Genomic DNA, 12,259 nt, shown 5'->3' with positions numbered 1-12,259 from the left:
GACAGGCGTGAGGGGGCGGCAGCGCTCTGAGATGGTCTGGAATAGAATAGATGTCATCCTGCCTTTAACTGTATCTTCCACTCCAGCTGCCACGTTCCTTCTGGTCGCCTGTGCCCAGGAAGCCAGCCTACCTGAGAGAGGCTAGGGGGGTGTTTTCGGGCCTAAGACAAAGGGGCACCACACTGTTCAGAAGTGTCAGTAAGCCTCCAGTATATTTCTCACCGCTGCTCTCTATTCACTGCTCAATCTTTCCCAGGAACCAAGAGCAAATAGGAGAAAATTGTAGGAGAGAATGAAGAGTAAGCTAAAAGAGAAAGATCAGTAAACCCACACAAAAGTATTAGGAGTCCACCGATTTAGGGAAGCTTTAGGGGGGATAGCTAGTTTTTTTTGTTTGCTTCTTGTTTGTGTTTTTTTGCCTTTTCAGATCAGTACTGTGGGGCGATTACTGCTTGAAGATCAGAACCCTCCAACAGCCGGCAAAGGCGGAGGCGGTCAGAGTGGAAACGCCCCCTCCCAAGCCTGGGTGAACACGCCCCCGGCCCCATCCGGCGTCGGTAGAGTGCACCCCATAAGTCAGGCTCAGTGGTGCGGGGAAAGCCCCAGGGAGCGGGAGAGGAAGCCTGAGCTTGCGGCTCCGGAAGCGCGTTGTATCTAGCTGGCTCCGAACCGTGCTGGCCGCACACAACGCACAAACCACCTCCCGCACCCATGTAAATCACTGCCACTACGATTTGTCCCCTTTGGTGGCCCACCGATCTGGAGAGATGGGCCCAGTCCAAGAGAAACTGCCCATCCGGACTTGCAGTAGGGTACTCTGTGTCCACCCCAGTGGGGCGCGGTGAACCTCTGCCTCTCTGGGACGGCGGCTAGGTCCTGGGGGGAGGGGGGCAGCGCAATTGCCACGCGCACCGCGCTGGGTCTGTGCGCACAAAAGCGCGCAACTCTGTGCCAGTCGCAGCCACTGCTGCGTCCTTCTCTCTCGCTCCCGCCGCCCACACAGGAGGTATCCTTGCTCCTAGAACAATAGAGGGCTGTACCTCGCGGCTCGGCCGCTAGAGGAGGCACAAAGAACCAAGCCCGCACCAGAACAATGTAACCAGCGCGTCGACCCATCCCCTCCCGCGGGCCGCCAGCCCTCCCCGCAGCCGCGCTACAGCGCACAATCAGCGTCCGCTTAATGCAAAGGCGGAGCCTGTAGCCGGTGGCCAAGATGCATTAACTAACCTGCATCTTAATTTTTCAGCACCTCTCTTCAGGAGCGCCTAGCTTCTCTCCAAGCCAAGCCAAACCTTGGCAAATCCCAGCAAAAGCTGGGAGCCGGGCAACATTGGCCCGCGAGTTCGTCAGGGAGCTCTGCATTCTTGTTTTTTCTCCCAAATCCTGGTAGAGGCGAATGTGTTAGTCCCACCCTTCGTCCTTCCACCCTCCCCTTTCTGTAGGCAGAGACGTGGGAACTGGCCGAAGCCGGCTCTTTCGGTCACAAACTCCCCACGCCAACCCCAAGGCCCGAGCTGCGCTTGGGAAGCGCTGTTGTAACCTAGCCACCCGTTCCCCAGCGGTCAAGATTGTGACTCCTGCTAATAACTAAAGAAGTTTTCCTGCTATGATGGGTAGGACGAGAACGCAGACTTTTTTTCCATTCTGAAGAGCAAAACCCCTCAACTGCCTCCAAATAGTGAGACCGGGCAGCCTGGAAAACTGAAATGTATTGTCTCAACAAGAGTTCAAGTGCACAGGGCTTTGAAAAAGGCCAATCCTCAGTCTCTGGGAGTCTTGTAAAGAGAAGGCCCCTAGTGAACACTGCACACCCCCCCCGTCCCTTGTCCCACAACTAGAGAAGGTCAGAAATGGAGGGTAAAATTGGCACATTCAGGGGAGGGTGAATGACACGTGGTGGTGGTGGGGGGGGTCGGTCAATGAAAGCTGGAAGACAGGAGGGGGGGAGAGAAGTTAAGAAAATGCACAAGAAAAAGAACAGAAATGGAAGAAGGGAGGAGAAAGAGGAAATGACAGTAGAAGAAAGAAATTCGAGAGAAAATAGGAAGTGCGTAGTGAAGAGGAGGAAAGAACCGAGACTAGGCGCGCTGACTTGGGGCCACAAGAACCCCGGAGCCCTCTCCACAGCAGCCTGGCTCCAGGAGACCCTCTGTGCTTACCTGCCAGGCGTAAGGCGGACATACGCTGGAACTCGGGCTCCTGCAGCCACTTCCACATCCTGCGAAAGGTCTCCCTGCCAGATTTGAGTTTACTCCACGGTTTTGGGTTCCGGAGCAGGTCGGAGAGAGTCCCCTGAGACCGGCACAGCACCCTCTGCGCGAAGATCGCTTGTGGGATGCTGTAGCGCTTCAGCTCGGCGGTGATGCGCTGGGCCACCTCTTTGGTGTTGATCTCCTCCAGCTGACCCGATGTGGCAACCTGCGAGCCAGACGAGGACGAGGGTGGCCGCTCGCGGCTGGGCGCCAGCACCGGCCCGTGGGACTGAGCATGGCCGGGGTGGTGCAGGCCGTTGAGGTGCGACATCATGGCCGCAGGCGGGGTGCCCAGGCCGCGGGACAGGTGCTGCTCACCGCGGGTCAGCATGGCAGTGTGGTGCGCGTCGAAGTTGGGGCTGAGCATTTTGTCGTGGCCCGGCGGCCCGTAGTTGGGCAGGCTCTGCTGCGCGTTGTGGAGGCCGCCCAGCCCGTTGCCCAGCGGCGTGGCGGCCAGCGGGGACAGGCTCTGGCTCATGCCGGGCATCTCCTTGTAGGGGCTGTAGAGGTTGTTCATGGCCGGGAGCCCGCGCTCGTCGCGCATGAGGGTGAAGCTGCCGCTGACGTTGCCCGACAGGCGCTGGTGGTGGTGGTGGTGGTGGTGGTGCGGGTGGTGGTGCGGGTGCGGGTGGTGGAACTTGTCCGACACGGTGGAGATGGGCGGCAGCGGCTGGAGCGGCGTCAGCGTGGTGTAGGTGTTGCTCATGCCCATGCCGGGCGGGGACGAGTCGCAAGACATGCTCATGGCGTGATGGAGCGGGATGGAGAGCTCGGGCCGGTAGTCGCCGCCGTCCAGGATCGAGGCCATGCTAGTGACCATGGCCGAGCGCGATGCCGCCGCCGCTGCCGCTGCCGCCGTGCCCAGCTCCTGGTGCGCCGTTGGCGGCGGCGGCGGGCCCCGCAGCGAGCCAGCAGCGCCGCGGCCCGCGTGGTGGGGGCTGGGGCTGGCCAGCAGCTCCTGCTCATGGCTCGGGCCCCCGCCGCCGCCCCCGCCGCCCCCGCCACCGCCCCCGCCGCTGCCGCCGCCGGCCGGCCCGTGCAAAGTGCCCAGACTTTCCATTGTCAGCTCCGGGTTCATGGCGCAGCCTTCTAGGTCTTTGGTGAGGCATCGATAGGCGGTGTAGGCAGCCTTCATTCAGTCCATCGGGGCCCGGGGGCGGCGGGGGCGGCGGGGGCGGCCGGCGGGCTGGCAAGGCGCGCGTGGCGGAGCTCGGTCGCGGGAGCGGGGGGAGGGCGCGGGAGTGCGTGAGTGTGTGGAGGGGGAGCGTGCGTGCGGGTGTGCGCCCCGGGCTGCGGGCGGGCAGGCGGGCGCGCCCGGGGTGGGGGCGGGGTGGGGGCGGACGGGGCGTGCGTGCGGGAAGGGGGAGGGGGCGGGGAGGGAGGGAGGGATCACCGGGCCCCACCGCTCGGGCCGGCGCGCTGCCTCGCCATGTCCGAGCCCGCTCCGGCGCCGACGTCTTCTGTTTGGGTGAGCGGGAGCTGTCCAGAAGGGCTCTGCCGCTCGCCGGGGCAGCCAACCTAGCCTCTCGGACCCGGGGCGGGGCCGCGCCCGATGGGCGCGGCGAACAGCCACTCCAAGTACGCGGCTGCCCTGGGGGGCGGGCCTCCCGACTGCGGCTGCCAATGGCTGAGGAGGGGGCGGGGCTGTGCTTTTCAGGTTTGGCTGACGGCTCTGTGCCTTTTTTTCCTCCTTTGCCACTAGAATCGAACGTCAAGGAGAGGGAGGGAGGGGAAGAGGGGGTAGTGGGGAGAGAGAGGCGAGAGTGCGAGCGAGGGAAAGAAATTATGCTAAAGATGCTTCGCTGTGTCCCTCTTGAGCAGCTGCGATCTGGAGAAAAGGGCATTGCTTTAGTTCTCCTTGCCTCACCCCAAAGCTTTTCTGGAGGCTAGAAAGCCAGAACGTACTGGCTTAAAAACAAACCCAAGTCTCCCTGCAAGCCACTTCCTCAAGCGTCTCTAGCTGGGGGGCAGTAGTTTAGGCTTTCAAAATGCAGGCGCTTAAGTATTCTAATGCTGGGTAGATTCCCGAGACCCGGGCGTGCATAATCTACTGGGCTAAAGGAACCCCAGCGCCCTCGCCGCCTAGGAGCTGCGGTCAGCTTCGCAAGCCCACAGGCGGCGCGGGCCACCGTAATCCAAGCAAAGTTAACACAATAACATCATTTAATTACCCGGCGAGCCCATAAATCTCCCAGTTATGAGGCTTCAGAAGGGCCCTGTTAGATTGCAAAACAAAACTAGAACTCTAGGAGCTGAGGTTTCAAGATGACCAAATGCTCCCCCCATTAGCGACTTGGAAAGAAGTGGGGGGGGGGCGGTGCGGCAAGATTGTTGCCGATGCCTATAGTGAGCAAACTCCTGGGAGCAGGGAGTACGTAAACCTTGCGGGACGACACCCGCAGATTTTTTTCCTAACGCGCGCACGCGGGCGCGCGCGCGCGCGCGGGCGGACACACACACACACACACACACACACACACACAGACACACACACACACACACACACGCGCGCGCGCGCGCGCTTCTCTCGAATCCCTAGAAAGGAACACCTCAGGTTACGGCTGTGGGTAGATGACACGGACTCTCGCCCGTTATCTGTGTATCCAAAACTTGTTTCTGAAAAGACAAGAATCCTGGCGACTTTTAAAACGCTCGAAAGCCGCAGCTTTCAAAAGTGCACCTTCGTCTATCCAGAATTTCCGTTGTTTGGTAATCCTGGGTCGGGGACTGGAAGTGGAGCTGCGGAGAAAGAAGGTGGAGATTTCCGAGGCCTGGGTGGGGGTGGAGGGGTGGCTGAAGACAGGGAGCTACCGGGCATTGAAACCCTTAAAAGTAACAGATTCTTTTAAGGCAGGTTGCGCTCTGTTTGCCTCCGAAGATTCAAGCTAGCTGAGGTTGCGCAGATGTTGCCTTTGTTTAAAGAGACAGTAATTAAGGACAGGGTGGACATAAGTTTGAGAAGCGTGACCTATTTTCTTTTGATCAGCTGTCAAAAGAAGAGCAGGGGGTCTCCTTAAGACAGCCCCCTCCAACCACTTCCAGCTGTTAGAGAAAACTTGATAAGAAAACAAGGACACAGCCTGAGATACTGTATGTGTCTTCCTGGTACTAGAGAAAGGTTTGATTCATTTGGAAAATAGTTCTTAGTCTTGGTGACCTTTTGCGGCTGCCCTCCTTTCCCTTCTAGCTACAGAGCAAAAAAAAAAAAAAAAAAAAAAAAAAAAAAAAAAAAATCCACCGCCTCCCACACCATCCTGTCACATGAATGTACAGTGACGTTATTCATAGATCAACTTTATTGAGGTCTGTCCAATACCTTGCCCATCATTCTTTCAAGTAGCTTCTGCTCTGTGATATCAAAGCCTGGGTAAGAAAGTGGACGGTCCTCTACTTTGCTAGACATACTTTTCTAGCTGCTCACATCTTGAATGTCACGAATTTAGACAGGTAAAAATAACTGCTTTTTTTTGTTTCTCTGTCTTTCCTCTCCCCCTCAACCTTCTCTTACTGTCTCTCTTTTCACTCCCCAAATGGCAGCTGGACATTTGGGATTATTTGCAACAGTTAATGTTTGAAAACTTACCGAGTTGAACAAAAGTTCACAAGAGTGCAACCTCTTGTTGGTCTAGGAGTGCTCAGAGACTGAAATAGGGCAAGAGAGGAGCAAGGCTGGGGCAAGAGTCCGTCTGATGGGACCCAAAGCTGAACATAGCCTTCCCTGCTCCGGCTCCAAGCTCAAGGAGTGGCCAATGACCCCGGGCTGGGACCTCGAGTAGGCATTGCCTCCATACAGAAACCTGAATATGTAGATTTCCATTAAAATAATTTTTCAAAATGATAAGCTCATTTACCAGGCTACCAAGATAAATCTGCTCCTGGGAATTGCATTTTGGTGTGCCTGGGAGCAGTCACGTGCTGGAGAGTTGAAAGGTGAGTTGCATATTCTCGCTGCCTTGTTCCCTGCCTCTCTCCCTCCTCCCTCTCTCCCACCATCCCTCCCCCTTCCCTCGATCAATATTGGCGATCTCAGGGAAATCATGAAATCGTATTGGCTTCTTTGTGTATAATTTCATTGGGCTAGATTAAAGCAGATTTTTCACGTTGTTTTTCTTAATGATGGTTTGAGGTTTTGTATTTCAACCTAAAACCCATTTAAAAGGAAAATTAATGTGCATGTTTAGTCAGCATCTTAATTTTTACTAAATTAGTCTTGCATGCCCTTTCCCATTCTTTCTAAAAAGGAAAAAAAATTTATTTTCTACCCGAAGATAATTTTAAGAATATCAGTTTTAATAAGATTTTCAAGCGTGTTTCAAAATATCTTTGATGTTTCTTTCTCTAATAAAAGGAAGAGTTGCTTTCTGACTGTCCCTTGTTTAGCACACGTACTCTAACCTTCAGAAGTTGTGTAACTCAGAATTTTTTTTTAATTTGAAGTTACGCTCCTCTTCCCTCCTCTCCTCAGCATTTGATTCACAAATAGACTGTGCAGAAATCTGGTAGCAGGAGTGCTAGTTCGTGACTATTAAAACGTGGACGGTTGTACCAGCCATTATATCCGGATTAGGATATCCATTTCTTAACATATCACATCCCCAGGTCCAATTTTCTTCAAAATCAGACACTTAAATGAGTAAGAAGAAGTCTGTAAATAAAATGCAGCTCTGACAACAAATGTAAGCTAGTGCGTTATAAAAGAAACAACTTTAGTTAACAATTATGGGAATAGACTGGACATTTTTACTGTCAGAGCTTTTCGTATGTGTTTTCACATTAAAAAATTTTTTTTAGGCTCTGAGAGGGAGAGAAAGGTGAACATTCAATTAAAAGAGACCCTATAAATTATTCACCAAAAAAACCCCACATTAAAATAAACAGACTACAAGTAAACCCAATCTGGACAAGGGGCCCAACAGCTTTGTTTTTACTAAAAACAGTAACCACAGCCCAAATCCCAAGAAGAGGGGGGGCTGTTTATTTCTACCCAAATGTTCAAAATGCTGAGGAAGGTTTTGTGTTGGACAGAACACATTTGTGTTGCAACTAGGTTTATCAGAGCAATACAAAAAGACATAATGGTGGGTTGATTTGGACTATTTTATTTTTGTCCTTCCCCAAACCATCTGGCGTGTGAGTGTAGGGGTATTGATCAGGATCTGTGAGCTGCAGACCCCATGCCAATCCATAGCGTTTCTGGCAATCAGTGTCGCCCATGAATTGCAGCTGTCTGTGCAGCTCCCGAAAAGAAATCTTCAGAAAAGTCCCCCCCTTATCAAACACTTCATCCGTTCAGGGGTAAGTCAATATCATTTCTTTGTCATTCCGTGGGCGAGGATTATGCAGGAGAAAGTTTTTGTTGTCCGTGGTAGCTGCTGCTGAGCCTGTCTTTTTTTTTTTTTTTTTTAAAGGAAGGAGAGCAATTTTCTAGCCATTGAATGGTAATGGTTTTCCAGAAAGGCCTCAAGCGTTTGTATGAATCGTACAACAAATGCTGTCTCAATATTGTGGGAGAATTTTAAGAGGAGGGGGGAAATTCTTATGTTGCTATACACAAATCATAATGGTGATAATAGAGGGTTCCTTTTAACGACGGAGAAATTTCTCCTCCCCCCCCCCCCTTTCTTCCGGAGCCTATAGTGATGAAGACACCGCAAGTCTCTGTGATTACACTTGCAGATGGACGGTGGGTGCTTGTGGCGGAAAAAGGAGTCTTCGGAATTGTGGCTCTGTTTGATATCTCCATTAGCTTCAATTTTATTCTGCCCGAAAGCGCAGGCTGAGCACAGGGAGAAGAAAACTAAAACCGAAGCCCAGCACCACTAACTCCCTTGTGCCTCTCAGCTCAGAAATTCTCTGACACTCTGCAGATTCCAGTTAAATCTAGGAAAGGTGTTTGTTTGTTTTTTTCCCCCTAAGTGTTTTAGGTGGTGAGGCAAAACGGGTCCTTTTACTTGAACTCTCGTCTCCCCTGCGTCGATCTGGTTAAAAAAGGAAAAGCCAGTTTTACTTGTAAGCTGCCAGGGACGGCCCTTAACTTTTTGGTCGACACTCTGCGCCGGGGTGGAGGAGCACTTGGAGTGTGTTAGTGTTCTTCCCACACTCAGCTGGCCTCTTAGGAAAAGAAAAATGAAGCCACAAGAGTTCTGGCAGCTGGGGGAGCGTTCTCTCGGGGCCCCCAGAGCAGTGCCTGGATTCGAGGGTGGGGAGCATGGCTGCGGGGCCAGTCCAGCGCCGTGGCTGGGCTGGGGCAAAACCCACCACAGCCTCAGTAGTCGGGCGCGGGGAGTGGGCGGGCTTGGGGGCGGGGAGAAGGAAGAGGAGACCCCCTGCCGGAAGAGAGTTAGCACCTGCTCCCGGGGCTGCGGGTCTGGAAGAGCAGCGACAGCCAGAATCCCGAACTCCGCAGGTCTAAGTTGCTAGAGCGTCCACCTGCCTAGTTTTAAAGAAAGACTGGGACTAGGTCTGCAGACCTTGATCGTTCCCCCTCCATTCCCACAGACAGGAGATTGTTGGAGTTTTGTGCTCTCAAGGACACACACACACGCGCACACACACACACACGCGCACACACACATTTCCGTCTTCCCTTCTTGCCCTCTCCCGGTTTCCCGACCCCTCGCGGGAGGAGTTTGGGCGGAAGTAAGAGCCTGGGCCTCTGAGACGGACAGAAGGTGACTGTCGCCGTAGTTGAGTGCTGGGATTGCCCAGGATATCTTTCTTCCCCCGAATTCGGGGCCCACCACACAACCTTCTCTGGGGCCACCCTTCGGTTCTGTTTTCGCGGCTGCTCCCAGTGCAGAAGCTGGTGGGAGATAAAAATTAACGGTTGGAGAAAATGAAATTCCAAAAAGTGAAGGGGAATTTGAGGATTGGAAACTGCAGAGATCAGAGGGCTTCTTCTTCTTCTTCTTTTTTTTTTTTTCTGGGCGAATAGTGGGGAAGCGAGGAGCCTGGAGCACGGCTCTCACAGGAACACAGCTTCCTCTACAAGAACGTTGCGCTTGTATAAAGCAACTTGTTAGCCTGAGAACGAAGATGAGTTTTATGCTCACCGGCCTTCCTTCCGTACCTGTCCTACGATTTCTCTCCCCCAAAGCCCTGTAGCGTCGGTTTCACGCTGTGTGGATCCGCAGTCGCGTTTCCTTTTAACAGTGGGTTTCCAAAAGTACAATTCGTGTATGCTTAAAATAAAGTTTTTCTCTCCTCCCGTTGTCACCCCACAAAAGAGAAACTGGCGTGAGGTCCTTTTGTTCAGGCCAAGTTGCGCGTGAAATCTTTTTGTTGTCCTTTCAAAGGGAAGGCAAAAGTTGCAGTTGACGGTAAAAAGGACAAATTTAACTCTCTGAAAGCGGAGCTGTTTTCAAGTTGCCCTGAGACACTAAACACGGGCATCGCTTTTTATTTATTACCTTCTTAAGACGATCATTTATTTGCTCTGGACAGAACCACTTTTGATTGAGGCTTCAATATTGTTTAGGCATTAATACAAATACCTAGCACTTCCTCTCTCTAGGAAAATAGGAGAGTTTAAAATTTTTTGTGTAATTTCAGTTGTCTCGGTTACCATGTAATCAGAAAAGGGGCACAGAGTACTGAAAAATCAAGAGTTAGCCAGCTTTTAAACTTGAGAAATATTATTTCCGATTTCTAAAGATAATCTATTTGAAAACTAACAAAACCAATCGAGGGGTTTAAAATATTCATGCGAGTCAGGCTATCTCTTTTAAAAGAAATCACATGGTATGTATTTTTTAGTTTCCGTGCATATTAGCTCGGAAAGTAATTAAATGACCGAGTGAGTCTGAGCTGATCTTTCAAGGTAACACGATCAGAAGTAATATAGCACAGTCAGATTATTTCAGGAGCGTTTTATTTTGGAAAATCGCTTCGATGCTACTTTTTAGGAATTTTGAATTGTTTCGCTTCCAAACGTGTAAGAAAAAGCAACTCTGGCCGACCACAGGGTTCAGACGAGGCTGTTTAGTTACTGTGGGGGCCGTGGTGGCTCGAGGAGCGGGACACGGTCCCGCGGGCCATTCGGACCCGCGCCGGGGGCCGGGCCTGGCCAGGCACAGGTGGTTTGGCCGCTTCTGGAGAGCTCGGGCTCCAAGGGCGTCCGGCTGCCCCGGCTGCGAGAGAGATGCGGCGACGCCCCTGACTCGGGAGAGACTCGGGAGACCTGTTGGCCGCGGCGAAGCGGTGCTCGCGCCGGCCGCTCCGGCGGCGCAGAGGCGGGCGTCGAGGCTGCGGGCGCGGGGTGGCGGCGCGGGAGGCTGCGAGCGGCTCCCCAGGCTGGCCGTGCCCTCGCGCGGGCTCCGCCCGCCCTCGCCAGCCCCGCGGAGCCGGGCGGCCTCGGGCCGGAGGCGAGCGGCTTCTCGGGGAGGGGGCTGCGCGGCCCCGCGGCTCGGGAGGCGGAGGGAGCCGGCCAGGATTGATGTCTAAATCAATGCCGTTTCTAGGCGCTTCTCTCTGCTCCTCTCCATCTTCCTCAAAGGCAAATCGCCTCCCGAGGGTGATTTCCTCCCCCTTCGCAAAGTCAGCGTGAGGAGAGTGGAAAGCGCAGCCCCACGCGAGGCACTGCGGGCCAGGACGCTCTGGGATGAGCCCCCAAACGGAGCTCTGCGGCGGAGCGCCCTACTTGTCCCCCGGCCACCCCCCCGCTTACTCCCCACGCCGGGATATTCCTTCCTCGCACGGAGCCGCTCTCCCAGCCGCGGCACGGGGCGAGGCCTGTCCCCTGGTTGCCCTCCTGGCTCCCAAATGGGCCCCCAGTTTGTTGGGGTCTGGTAGGGGAGACCCCTAGTCTCCGACGCCAAACCCGGCTCTGCTCAAAGCAGGCCTGGCTGCTTCTGATTTAATTATTCGCTGATGAATTAGACAGCTGCAATTGTCGTGAAAAATCAGCGGTCACTATTGATTCCTGGAGCCAGCGGGAGCGGGGAGGCCGCGGGGGTGCGGGGAAGGGAGGGGAGTGGGCCCGGCCCACGGGGGCCCTCGAGCGGGTGCCCTGGCCTGACCCCCCGGCCCCGGCCCGGGTCGCGCACGCGGCAGGGTCGGGCCACCGGGACTCGGGCTCCTCTCCTCGAGCTAGGCCCGGCGGGGGGAGGGGGGGGCGCGGGCTCGGGGTGGGGGCTGCGCTCGCCCCTTTGGGAGGCGAAGACGCAGGGCGGGAGGTGGCGAGACGCTCCCCCGGGGTCAACCGGGCCACCCCCCCAGCAGGCGCCCCAGGCCTGGCGCCCGCGTTCTGGAGGCGGAAGGGCGGACCGCGGGCGCTTCCGGTCCCCGCTCTCGGGGCGCGGGTTTTGTAGGACCGCCGCCCGCTCCAGGCCCGGCCCCGCGAGGCGCACCGGCTCGCAGGGCCGCCGCGGGACGACGGGCCCGGGACGCCGGCTCCGAGCACAGGCCGTCCTCCTCGTGGGCAGGGCGCGCCGCACGCGGTCCGTAATGGTGAGTTCCCGCCGCCGGAGCAACAAGTCTGGGTGTCCTCGAGGCGGGACCCAGGAGCCCCGAGGGCAGCGCGTGCGCCTTGCTTCTCCTTCGCTCAGGATCGGGGCCAGGAATGTCGTCCTGAGGAGGAGTATCTGTGCGTTCTCAGAGCAAGGAGCGGACGCGGTTGTGTGGACCGTACGTGCTGAAGGAGCCATTATGGTTCTATTGACACGAAAATGTAGAGGGACTTGATACATCCAAGTAGTGTAGGAATAGCTCCCCCCCTCCCCCAAATCTACATCAGAAAAGCACCGGAAGCCAGGGGGGTAGTCTTTCGGTGTGTAGATTTTGTGTTCTCCTCTTGGGTCGTCTTTACATCACAGTTTGAAATGACCACATTTTATAGGAATCACAAATTATACAGGAAATGCATAGGCCACGTGGAGCTGAAATAATGAGAGTTTCACAGTCCTCATTCCCGAGGTTTCATTTTTCTCTTGGTCTCTTCATAAAACTACTTTTAAGTGCTTACTACCTACTTTTCTTGGCGAAAGGTGTTCTTCAGACTTTATTCAGAA

General features: G+C 54.8%; 1 protein-coding gene across 1 annotated transcript in view; it reads right to left on the bottom strand.

Moving 5' to 3' along the window:
- ONECUT2 (one cut homeobox 2) overlaps nucleotides 1-3,411 on the bottom strand; it is a 46,955-nt gene extending 43,544 nt beyond the window's left edge. The window contains exon 1 of the mRNA XM_043558957.1: nucleotides 2,160-3,411. Within this exon, the coding sequence (XP_043414892.1) occupies nucleotides 2,160-3,387 (1,228 nt within the window). The 5' untranslated portion in view covers nucleotides 3,388-3,411. The remainder of the gene's footprint in view (nucleotides 1-2,159) is intronic.
- Nucleotides 3,412-12,259: the final 8,848 nt, after the last annotated feature.

This window comes from Prionailurus bengalensis, chromosome D3 (assembly GCF_016509475.1).
Source record: "Prionailurus bengalensis isolate Pbe53 chromosome D3, Fcat_Pben_1.1_paternal_pri, whole genome shotgun sequence".
Classification (NCBI taxonomy): Eukaryota; Metazoa; Chordata; class Mammalia; order Carnivora; family Felidae; genus Prionailurus; species Prionailurus bengalensis.
Note: the sequence above shows the minus strand (reverse complement) of the source record. Positions and strands in the feature narration are given on the sequence as shown.